This window comes from Rattus norvegicus, chromosome 5 (genome assembly GCF_021556685.1).
Source record: "Rattus norvegicus strain SHRSP/BbbUtx chromosome 5, alternate assembly SHRSP_T2T, whole genome shotgun sequence".
In the NCBI taxonomy this organism is placed as follows: Eukaryota; Metazoa; Chordata; class Mammalia; order Rodentia; family Muridae; genus Rattus; species Rattus norvegicus.
In genome coordinates, this window is record NC_141538.1 from 89,545,273 (window position 1) to 89,557,384 (window position 12,112).

Sequence of the window (12,112 nt, forward strand, 5' to 3'; positions counted from 1 at the left end):
CAACAGAAACATCTCACATATTAGAAGGAATTTTTTACATATAAAGTTAGTATTTCCATGACTAATGAGAATACCGAATATTTCCCACTCTCCAAACTCCAGATAATTCTCCAGTTCTCTAATAGCTAAGGGAATGCTGGGTTCTCAAGTATCACCCCCCCCCCATCTTTGTAAACAGATTACCAGCCACAGTATGTAAAACTGAACCTGTAAATTAGCCAACCACGACCTGGTCCAGAGTTTGTACACAGGTAAGGCCTTCAGTAGGACCTTGGAACCATGACCTAAACACATGGATGGGTTCAGGAGCACAAGGGCAAGAACAGTGCTCAGAAATGAAGATAAGGCAGAGTTAGGCTGGCTTTTCTAACACTAGCTATGGCCACTACTGACTAGGAAGTCTATAGGACAGGCAACTCTAAGAAAAAGCAGGAACCCAAGTAAAAAATCATAGATTTGCTTTCACTGATGGCTCATAAAGGACTTTCTCTAAAACCATGAATAGATTGGGAGTTTTACAACTCAAGATATTAAGAATACCAAGTTAGAAGACACACAATGAGAGCTCACACCCACACACTTTCCTGACAACTAGCTGAAATACCAAAGCCTGTGCACTATAAGAGAGCTGACATTTCCTGACCCACCTCGATCTCACCATGGTCTATGTATCACCAGCCCATAGCATCTAAGAACACCCCCATGTGGTCCTACGTGGTAAGAGGCAGTGGTAGCATTTACCTCAAACTTTACAAGGTTGGGGAAATATTGAGGCTCCACAAACTTTCTAGTCTTTAGTGTCAACTATGATTGTTCAAGTTCCTTTGAAGATGAACTGGGTATGTTCCTGGGGTAGACACAAGCTAGGAAAGTGTTAGGGTAAGAGATTAGGAGGGTTGCCCTTGCTAAGCTTGCTAAAACAGAATGATCCTGCCTTCTTTTCAGCAGAAGGGTCCCACAAGGGCTTAAGTGCAGCAGTGAGTTTTAAAGAAGACTAAGGTGTCTGGCTCTTGTCAAGGGTCAAAGCAATAGCAATTTGTGTTTTTCTGCCTGTATCATAACTGAGAGCTATTATTGAAATGTACTACATACAAGCCAATTTTCTTCAATATTTTTTCTTAGTTCACACCTGAGAAGTCAGAGAAACTGAGGCATTGAGAAAAAAACAGCACAGCTCTTCCTGACTCTAAAGCCTAAGCAGCTGCCATGAATGGCCTAGGAGACATATGAAAGGGGAGATGGCTCATAAAGGGCTAGTTTACAAAATACAGATGCACATAATGTTTCTCCTTCTCTGTATCAGGAGAACAACCTGTAGTATTGCCCACATAGGAACAACTCCCAGCAGATACAGTGAGAAGAGAATTTAGTTCAAGCGCAACATAAAACAGCGGCAACGCAAACTGAAATGGTGTTTTTAAGCTGATGCCAAAACCAAAGGAGATGCCAAGAGGGCCGACTCCTCTCACTGCCAACATCCAGGCAGCCCTTTCTGGGACTCCCAGGAATAATTCTGGGGAGAGCTTTCTCTTGCCTTTTTGTAATGAGCCTGCATGTAGCTCTGTTCAAGTCCCCGCACAGCCACCAGCACGAAGCCTAATTACTTAATTGCACGACTGGCAAGATTCAGTCGTTTCAGGAGCTCTCAGGTACACTGCACAGTACCATCTGAGTCCATTTAGCAAAGTGAGCATGTTTGCTCCTCAAAGGAGAGGTAAAGAGGTACCCAGGCCCATGTCTACCTGGACTCCAGCGACGGTGTAGCCTTCTTACTGAAGAAAGTGGCGAGTAGGCTCAGGAGCTCATCCTCTAGGCTATGGTCTTCAGAGGTATCAGGTGTGTGGGCCCCATCATGGTCTAAAATATTGGAATCCATGTGCCTTACATATCCATCCTTGCCGCCACCCTCAGCATAGTCCTCCATGATCTGCAAGTCAAAGTGCTTGGTCAGGTAGAGGCGCATGGAGAACAGAAGGGACAGGTGGAGAAGGAAGAATGCAGAGAAGCGAGAACTGGTCCATAGCCAAGGCTAAAGAGGAGAGGGGAGGAGGCAAGCATGCGAGTCCACCCATGGTAAGGCAGGAGGCATCTGTGTCACTTTCCTGACCCTCTGTTTTCTTACTCTTGATTGGTACCATTCCCTTGCTATGGTTCAGAAAAAATAATGAGCTGCCCAAGTTAGGGTAAGTGTCCAACTCACTACAAATGCCCTCCGGATGTATGTTCAAACATCCCACAGATCACCCCTTGCAAATTCTTCCTAAGAATTTCATGTCTTCAATCATGCTTTGTATAGTTATATATTTTATATAACATTACTTATACCACAGACATGTATTATTATACTCTACTGACTAGTATTAATTAACTGGGCTTTGATGTATCTCGTTAGGAAGGTGGAAAGTTCTTAATTCCCATGAAGATGTTATTTACAGATCCACCTTCCTGGGTCATTGGGTTTCCCAGAGGAGCACTATCACAAAGACTTCCAGTTAAAACCTGTTTTGGGCATGTCCTGAGATAGTTCAATTAGCATCCACTCGTCCCTTTCCAAGCTGCAAATTTCCTCAACCAGTCTATAAATAACTCCTCTTTGACTTCATTACTGTTAGTGACACACACATTAGCTATCACTCCATCTATCCACACTGGAAAAATGATGAAGATTTCTTAAATGGAAGATAAGAGTCACACAAATGAGCTGTTATTTATAGGTTCTTGTTTGTCACCAATTCAGTTATTAAATCCTTCAAATAAGCAATCTACAAAACAGGGAAAAATCTAGTACATAGTAATAAAAGTAGAAATTATTACTATGTGTTGAGGACTTACAAAATGCCATTTGGTTTCAGTATGGAGATACCGTACACAGAAGAGCAGTGGAAATTAAAGCTTAGAAGGCAAGCAAGGAAGGGAGAGGCAAGAGTGACATAGCCAAGGCTCAAAATCATGTTTATGGGATTCCAAACCACCCATTCCCATTGCTTTGTATTCCAAAACTATCCATATCAGCTATGGCTCACTCATGGCTCCGTGAATGGAGATACCTTAGAGATCTACAGTGTCATGCCTATAGCATCCATCTCTTACTACGTCTCAATCGAACCTGCGGCACGCATATCACACACACCATGTCTCACTCAATGTTCAAGTTTCTTTTAGCCCAACTGTTCAGTCGCAATGTGACTAGAAGATTCCATATGATACCAAGCTGCATTATAGGAGCCAAGAGATTGCAGAGAGGTACTCGGTTTCATCAGGGTCCCCTTGCACTTCAATCATATGAACTGAGAGTCCATACCCAAGGATTCATTTTCTTACCTCCATCACTGACATAATCTATGCCTTAGATAATTTGTCTCCTCTCACAGGTCTGTTTCCAGTACATAAAACAAACAGTGTGGATTAGATCTTTGAATATCTATCCTGATCCTAGAGTCCATTCTTATTGTTCTACAATTACCTAGTCCCTATCCTGCTATGTTTCATGACTGGCTCAATCACCTACTTCATAACTTCTGATAAAAACGAGAGCAGTTCCTCTGTTGCCCCCCTGGCACAGAACAGACATACAATGCAGGCAGAATTAAGAGAAAATTGGCCACATATACCCCAGATTGCAGACTGACTTGGACACAGGATGAACCAGAGTAAGAAATAATTTAAGTTCCTACCTCTCTACTCTGCTCCAAATGCTGGTCACTCTGGAAATGATTCTCATCATCTGCTTTGAATTTGAGTGTGTCCTCATCCGCCTTGCTAGCCATAAGCTATAGGGAGCATGGATTGGTATAAGAATTGCAACAACAACAAAACAGTGTCCAGCATGAAGATGCATGAAGAAGTCAGTGGTGTCTTGTCTTAAAAATTCCAAACAGTAAACAACAACAACAACAACAACAACAACAACAACAACAACAATGACAATAAGAAAACACAAAGAAACAAATGGCAAAGCCATGAGGAAATAATCAGTTGAACTTAGAGCTACTGGTTGTGGAGAACGCCACTGCTTCCCCAACACTGCATTTCTTCCCCTCCACCTCCCCAAATTAACTGAAGGCCTTTCCATGGGCCTGCATGTTCTCCCTGTTCCTGTGAGGCTATAAGCTGAGGATGCTCTCTACAGCCATGGCCATTCTGCCTATGCTAAACCCACTATCGGATTGCAGAAAGGTAACAAGATTTTAGAAATTAGCTATTGATGGAGCTGAAAATAGCAAAGAACAACAACAAAATAAAAAAAAAATAATGAAATTTATGGTGTACCCAAATTATTCATCACATCACCTATTTAGCACAGGGTATAAACCTCTTGTTAGAACGTCACGCTTATGAGATGGACAATCTCAGTAACACCATCATTTTTCTGAGAAAAATGTCACGTTGCCTGATGGTTTATACTTTACACTTTTGAAAATCAAGTACTTATGAATACCACATAAATCTGAAATGCCTAAAAGTTACATAGTCCCAGTGTTGCTGCACTCTGTGTCTTTAGAATGCACAGTACAAAGTTTTCAAGAACGCCTGAGCTCATCTTTTAAAACAATCAAACTTCTGATTATAAGACACACGAATAAGTCACACAACTGCAAAATAAGAAGCACAAGACAGCCATGGCCAATAAGTGTAACAATCAAAGCTATCCCAAAAATCACATCAAAGCTCATGTTGCTGATGCATCACTTAGCTGGAAGTAGGAAAGCCACTGAACTCAGGGTCCCCTGTTAGACAGCTATGTATATAAAGGGATACCTGTGGTTCCACCCCAAGAGTTTTACTGTATGAGTCAAATGCAATCTTAACTCTCTCTGCTCAGCTGAAATCTTTGTTATCTTCCTCAAGAGGAAGAAACTTGTTTTGTCAGAAGAAATGCAAACCAAACCAAACTGACTGAGGAATGTTACTTTATAAGAAGTTATCAAGGCCAGATCACTCTGACCTACTACATCTGAACAAGAGTAAATATCAAAGGGATCTGCTGAACACAAACCACATCCTACAATGAATGCTAAAAAGCATAAATCAAGCTGATATAAACAAACTTGCTTATAAACTAGTGAAGTACCCTCATTCTATTAGCTTGGCCCTTTTCTTGTATCCTTAGAAGGGGGAGAGGGATTAAGTTTTGCTATATATCCCTGACTGGCCTGGAACTTACTAACCAGACCATTCTGGCCTTAAATTTGTATGGTCTCCTTGCCTTTGCTTTCTAGTGTTGGGATTACAAGTGGGTGCTGCTATACCCTGCAGATGGACTTGAGAGATAAGGACCAAACAAGGGAACTTAACTTGTTTGTAGGAGCCTAAAAATATTAAACTTACTCCTAGTTACTTACTAAGAAAAAAAAAAGGTCCTCAAAAACTGGGGCATGAATGTTGCTATCACCTTTTGTCCACTAACAGCATAATGAACAAACACTAAAACATTCAAACAATGGGATACAAGAAACTATTAGCTCAAATAACAACAGAAATGAATTTCAAAATGATTATGCTGAGCAAAGAATCAACACACTATGATTCCAGCTATTCGAAAGTTGAACAAAGAATTAAATAAAACACAGCGGACAAAGTAGAGGAGTAGGTGGGGTAGGAGATAGACACAAAGGAACATGAGGGATCTTGAAAGGCGTAAGGGTTCCATTTACAGACACATATTCTTGGGAACCTATCAGATACTGGCTTACAGCCTTCCATTAAAAAACAAAGTAACTATAAAATATACACTGGTTAAGGGTGGGGGAGATGGTTCAGTGGGTAAAGGCACTTGCCATCAAGCCTACAATCTGGGTTCTGCCCCTCCGTGGTAGAAAGGGAGAACTAACTCCTTTCAAAGTGTCCTCTGACCTCAACATGTGTGCTGTGGCACATGTACACATGAAAGAACACTCTCTCTCTTTTTAAATAAATAAATAAATAAATCCAGTAAAATTTGTAGTTAAAATACATATGCTAGTTAAATATTTACAGACTTAAATACTTTAGACAAATACAGTGATTCTTACAATGTCCATTGAAATCATTGAAAAGACAAGACAAAACGATGACAGAGAAGTAAGAAATGGTAAATGGTAAATGGTAACAAGTAAGTACCACATGATCTCATTCAAGTGGAATCTAAACAAGTCGATCTTGTAGAAAGCAGTGTTACTGGAGGCTGGTGAGGGTGAGCAGACAGAAGGGAGGGCTGGGAGAGGTCTACAGTGAGTGGTTAGACAGGAGCGACATGTGAGCTGCTGCACAGAAGATGCCTAGAGATAAAATAACATGCAAATCATGAAACCAGCAGAAAGAATTATCTTTTTTTTTTTTTTTTTTGGTTCTATTTTTCGGAGCTGGGGACCGAACCCAGGGCCTTGCGCTTCCTAGGCAAGCGCTCTACCACTGAGCTAAATCCCCAACCCCAAGAATTATCTTAAATGACAAAATGTTTATGAGCAAAATATATTTGCCTTGGCTTAAATATTACACAGTACACATATGTATCCAAATATCACACAATACTCCACTAAGATCTGTAATTATTTTCAAGATGGCAATTATGTTTGTTACTTACATTTTTCTAAACAATAGAAAATCAACTTACAAAAGAAAAATATGCTTATTTTTTAAAAATGGATAATACATGGCTTAAAGTCCTAATGACCTTAAATATTTTATAAGTGGTATTTACATTTAATGGATATATTTAGACAGAAAAACTGGATATACTGTCATTTTGTTATTAATGCTTGGTTTCTGTTGTGAGACAGGGTCTCACGTAGCCCAAGCTCACTTGAAACTCGTTACATAGTTGAGGTGATCCTTCTCATCCTCCTAGCACCACTTTTCCAGTGCTAACCTACAGGTCCTTACCACCATGCCTGGTTTTTGCACCGCCCATAGAGTCACATAACTGAATGTGAGGGTCACAACAACACTGACAACAGTAAAAGGTTTCTGAACACATGACAACTAAAAATAACTTCAAACTCTAATGGGTTTCTGGTATCAATTGCCCATACTGCAGCAGACAACTTGAACACAGTTTTCCTCTAAAACCCTAACATGTGCACCCTGCAGTGTGCATGCCAGCATACCATGTAATACCAACCACCTTGGCTCATACTGAGATGACCGAATGCTATCAATTACTGTACACACATTACTGCTCTTATAGACACATGCATTAAGTACAGAAAATACATTTTGTACTTTCTTATCATCTCTCAATGTGTAAGCATCAAATTGGTTCACCTTTGTATTACAGTTTGAAAAACTGCTATTTGAGTTGGTGGCAAAATCTCATTAAAAAATTGTTAAATGAAGTGTGGCTTGAGATTAAGTCAGAATTGCCAATAATTTTTTATATCTTATTTCATTTTGTGTATTAATCTGTGTATCTCTCTGTATACACGAATATTTTTATGCACGTGTGTGCAACTGTGTGCATGCAATGTTATAGGCTCACAGCTTTTTACATAGGTACTAGGATCCCCAAATCTAGTCTTCATTATAGTGGACCAAGCACCCTTAACTGCCGAGCCATTTCTCCATCCCTGTTCAGCAATTCATGAAATGGTCCCTAAACACACTTCTGTTTTTTTGTATAACATATTTATATGAAGCAAATTCATAGACTTGATATTATAAAATCAAAATGTCAATCAACTCTGAGAAATGCTGCAGATCCTATACACCCTACATGATAAATATTCAGCCAAGATTTAAGCCTTTAAATAAAAATAAACAAGCACATCCCTTTCATTAGCATTTAAATTTGCTTCTATCTTTAAAAAATGGTAAAACTATATGTACATCAAAGACTTGCTTTAAAACCCATTTCTTTATGATTTATTACCAGAAACTGTGCACTGTGCATAGTTAGATGGCTAAGACTGTATAGAAACTCCTCAGGGGAGAAGGGGTTGCTAGGTGGAAAAATTTACAAGACATTGCTTGAGATTCACCCAAGGTCCATTTCTAAAATCAATGTGACAGCCTTATAACACCTGAGCTCAGCTTTCTAACCACGCTTAAGAATGACCAAAAACAAAAACAAAAACCAAGAAAGTGACAGCAACTACAAACCCTCCTGAGTACTGCATCTTGCCAGCATCCTCCTTTCTCACATGTCCCCAAGTAGAGATGTTAGTTCCACAAGCTGCAGTCATGGGTTTCAACATTCACTACCCTGACTATGTCCTACTGGAATTACCCTGTACGAGGGTGACTCCTGTAGCATCAAGTAATAGCTGACAAACACACATAAGAACACAGGTGTACCCCAACAGAGACTTTTATAATTAAGCTCATTAAAACAGGGTATAGCTGTTGGTCATCTGGATGACTTCTACATAAACTACCCATAACCGGGAAATGTGCATCCTCAAGTCCTGATAGGATGGTTCTGATTAAGAGCAGTCACTTTGCAAAAAGACAAGAAAAACTCTGTTAGGCCTCCAAACTATTCCCACACTTATCAATTAAGACTTGTTAGGGGAAGGTAACTAAAAACAAACTGTATGCTTACTGCATATCAGTATGCATTAGTAATTACAAATCTGGGAATACAGTCTGAAGACAGAAAGCCTAAAGCAGGGAAAGACCCATGCTCAGACAATTTGCAACACCCACTTGAAGCAATACATGAGTCCAACAAAGAGTTAGGCCATTAAAGCTGCAGTTCCTTGGTAAGATGGAAATGATGCAATGACTTCATGACAATTAGAAAACACAACAAGAGAGAAAACTGCATTTCAGTGTAAGTGGCACCATCAGAAGGGAGAGCTTGGAAATCTCAATTATGCTGTTTTAAAGCAACAGGATTGGGGTCCTTTCTCCATATTCTAAGATCTCACTTTCTTCTCTTCTCCTCTCCCATCCCCAACTCTCTTTTTCTGATTTACAGCCTCCAAGAGAACAGACATGATGCTCTGCCCACTACCCAACCCCCCCAAACCCCACCCCAGTAAGTCCTGCTGCTTAGAGAAAGCAGTGGACTACATGGCCATTTCCAGGTGTTCCTGCCTTATTTCTTGTGAAGGAGACTGACACTCCTTCCTGGAGAACACCAGTCTCCCCTCTTTCCCATTACAAGGGCTCTCTCTCCTTCCTCAGTTCCAAATTATAACCATCTTGCCATGCATGTATTCCCATCTCATTCTGGGGGAAGCCAGGGGAACTGTGCTAAGGGAAAAGGCTTTTCACAGGGAACATCAAATTGAAGAACAATCTGACAAATGACTCAAATCCGAATCGGCTGGTATTAAGATCTGAGAGTGGGCAGAGGAAAAGGCCTCTATTCTCCAAAGGACATAATGGGACATTTAACAGATTTTTTTCAAAGGGCAAATGAACAAACAAAACTCGGCATTTACAGCTCAAATGGAGCTGGTGAAGGAGCTGCTTATTAAAAACTCGGCCTCAGAGGAAGTAAGCTGGGAGACTTGTTTCTCCCGTAAGTGGCTTGCCGTTGCTCTTAGTTTTCAAAATTATCTGGAGCCCTGGAGGCCAAGATCAATAATAATCCCTGTCTCAGAGAAAGCAGACGGCCAAAGCACAGCAGAAATATAGTACCTCTGAGCAGTTCCCACTGGGAAAGTGGGAAGACAGCCCATAAAACCTCTCCAAAGAAATGGTATGGCCATAGATGTGAGGTCTGTATATACCTGGTAGTCCAGGCTGAGTTAAGTCCACCCAGGAAAATGCCAGTTTTGATCCTGAGAGACTTCTGTAAGGAAAGATCCTTTGCATTCATGTGAAAACAGCCTGGCTTCAGAAATGATGCTAATTCACACATGGGGTCAGGTTTTTCATTGGAGAGATAAAATACCCAAGGTCTAGAGGAACTCAACATACCCTGCTCCCAACAAAGCATCAGGGCCCTTCCCTGCACAGCATGGTTACAAACATAAGAAAAGGGACAAATGTCAGAAGTGACCATGGGGTGGGGGCCAGGCCGGGTACGTGTAGACATCTTCCTTTAAGTTATGGATATTCCAAGGCTGGATCCATACCACGTACGCTCTCTGGAGCCATGGCCATCCTCCAAATAGCACATCACTCATCAGATGTGCCATCTGCAGCAAATACCCAGAGCCAGGCCATAGTAACATTACAGGATATTAAACATATAAGACATGGCCTGAGTTGGAAGAAGGCCATGGAGAGACCCAATGACCAACAGGGCCAAGGCTCCACTATAGCAAAGCGAATTTCAAAGACCTCCCTCAGATAGACAGTCTTAAAAACTGGAGGAAGGGTTTGTGGAGTGCCGTGTGTGTGTGTGTGTGTGTGTGTGTGTGTGTGTGTGTGTGTGTGTGTGTGTGTGTTCCTCTCTGCAATTAGCACATGGCAACGAGCAAGATGCTTCTCACCTCTGCTTGTTTTGTTGACTCAAGTCTGTCATTTCCCTGGACACCCATGCAAGAGATATCAAAAATGGTTTTCTTCAGGTGCTGGTTGTCTGCATGCAGGTCCTTCACAAGCTGTATGAGGTCAATGACCTGGAAGAAAGAGCAAACACATAGAGGTCTCGCTTCAAGGCAGAGGCGTATGACTTGTGAGAAGGCTACCTGCTATCTGAGCTATCCTCAGCTTCTGTGTCTACAGAATGAGAGCTTGCCAGAATCACAGCCACAGAAGAGTAAAGGCTTTGGTCAATTGCAACTAACATGCTTCTGTCCTGTGACACAGCATTCTGGAGGAAAGAATCCCCAGAGCTCAAGTTTCTCCAACTATGTCAGATTATCCTTGATCACAGAGACTTCCTTCTCTCTATACACAGTTAGCAGTGACAGTTGTACTGTGCTGTCCTTAAAGCAATACACACATACCCTATAAGGTTTAGTCAACCATTCTCAGCAAACTCCTGAGAACATGGAGAGGCTCTCATAATGAGGAACCAGTGGACACAAAAAAGTTCACTGTTCATGCTGCCACAGCTGCCACATCTGGAAAACTGTGTAAGACATAACAAGAATCAAAGTGCCAACATGGGACAGAGCAGCAGACTCATGAAAACAGCACTCAGTGCCCATGCTTAGCCTAGTACTCCAAATCCAAGCCCAGGCCTTGCTAGGCCAAGTGCACAGGCAATTGAGCAGACTCACTTTGTTTCCAATGAGCTCCAAATGCCAGTGTCTAATTTTTCAAAAGGTTTTTAACCTTTAAAGAAAATTAAGGAAAAAAAAATCTACCTTGTCTATGCATGTAGATATATAAGACACAAAAGGGAAATAAAACCCAGATCCACCGGGTGGAAGACAGCCAGTCAGTAAAGTGTCTGCCGCACAAGCGTGAGAGTCTGAATTCAGGTATCCAGCACCCACATAAAAGCCTGAAGCACATGGCTAAGCATAGTGCTGTAGGAGAGGCGGGAAAGACAAGCAAATTCTTAGAACTAGTTGTCCAGCAATCCAGTTAAACGCATGAGCTCCAGGTTCAGTAAAAGACCCTGCAGAAAAAATAAGGTAGAGAGTAATAGAGGAAGACACCCAATACTAATCTTTGGCCTTCAAACACACACACACACACACACACACACACACACACACACACACACACACACAGACACACACACACAGAGACACACACACAGACACACAGACACACACACACAGACATACACACACACACTCATGTACACACTCACGCACACACGCATGCACACGGACACACACCCTATTCCTAACAATGATCCTTTGAAATCTTATGTCACTATAACCATGTCACATATCTACAGACTGAAAACGCTGTATTTAAGAAAGATAGATGCAATGATCACACTTGAAAATACATTTGTTCAAATCTATAAGTTCCTACTACATGAGCCAAGTAAAAATAACATTAAAACTACATTTCAGAGGCTCACTCTCCAGTCATCTAGACACAAGTAACCAAACAGCCACCAATCAGTTTGGGAGGGAAACCAAGCAGGATAAGGTACAAGGAAGTGAATGAGTTGAGAAAAGTGACTTGCTCACTGTAGGGGATGGGCCAAGCACTTTCTCAGGAAAGTGGGCCTGGGCTAAGGTATCGGCCTGGAAATGAGAATCGATCCTGGGGAGCACCTGCCAGCACCATGCATATGAAGAACCATGCAGCAATTCAGAAAAGATCCAGC

The 12,112-nt window shown here is 41.4% G+C and overlaps 1 protein-coding gene across 41 annotated transcripts in view; it reads right to left on the bottom strand.

Annotated features, from left to right (window-relative positions):
- The window catches only part of Cdk5rap2 (CDK5 regulatory subunit associated protein 2), a 168,690-nt gene that overhangs the window by 62,914 nt on the left and 93,664 nt on the right, over window positions 1-12,112 (bottom strand). For 22 of the 41 annotated variants that reach the window (XM_087660590.1, XM_087660588.1, XM_087660571.1 and 19 more), the window contains 2 exon segments: window positions 10,365-10,493; window positions 1,743-1,927 (listed from right to left, as the gene is read on the bottom strand). In XM_087660590.1, coding sequence (XP_087516716.1) covers window positions 1,743-1,927; window positions 10,365-10,493 — 314 coding nt within the window. 41 annotated transcript variants of the gene reach the window in all.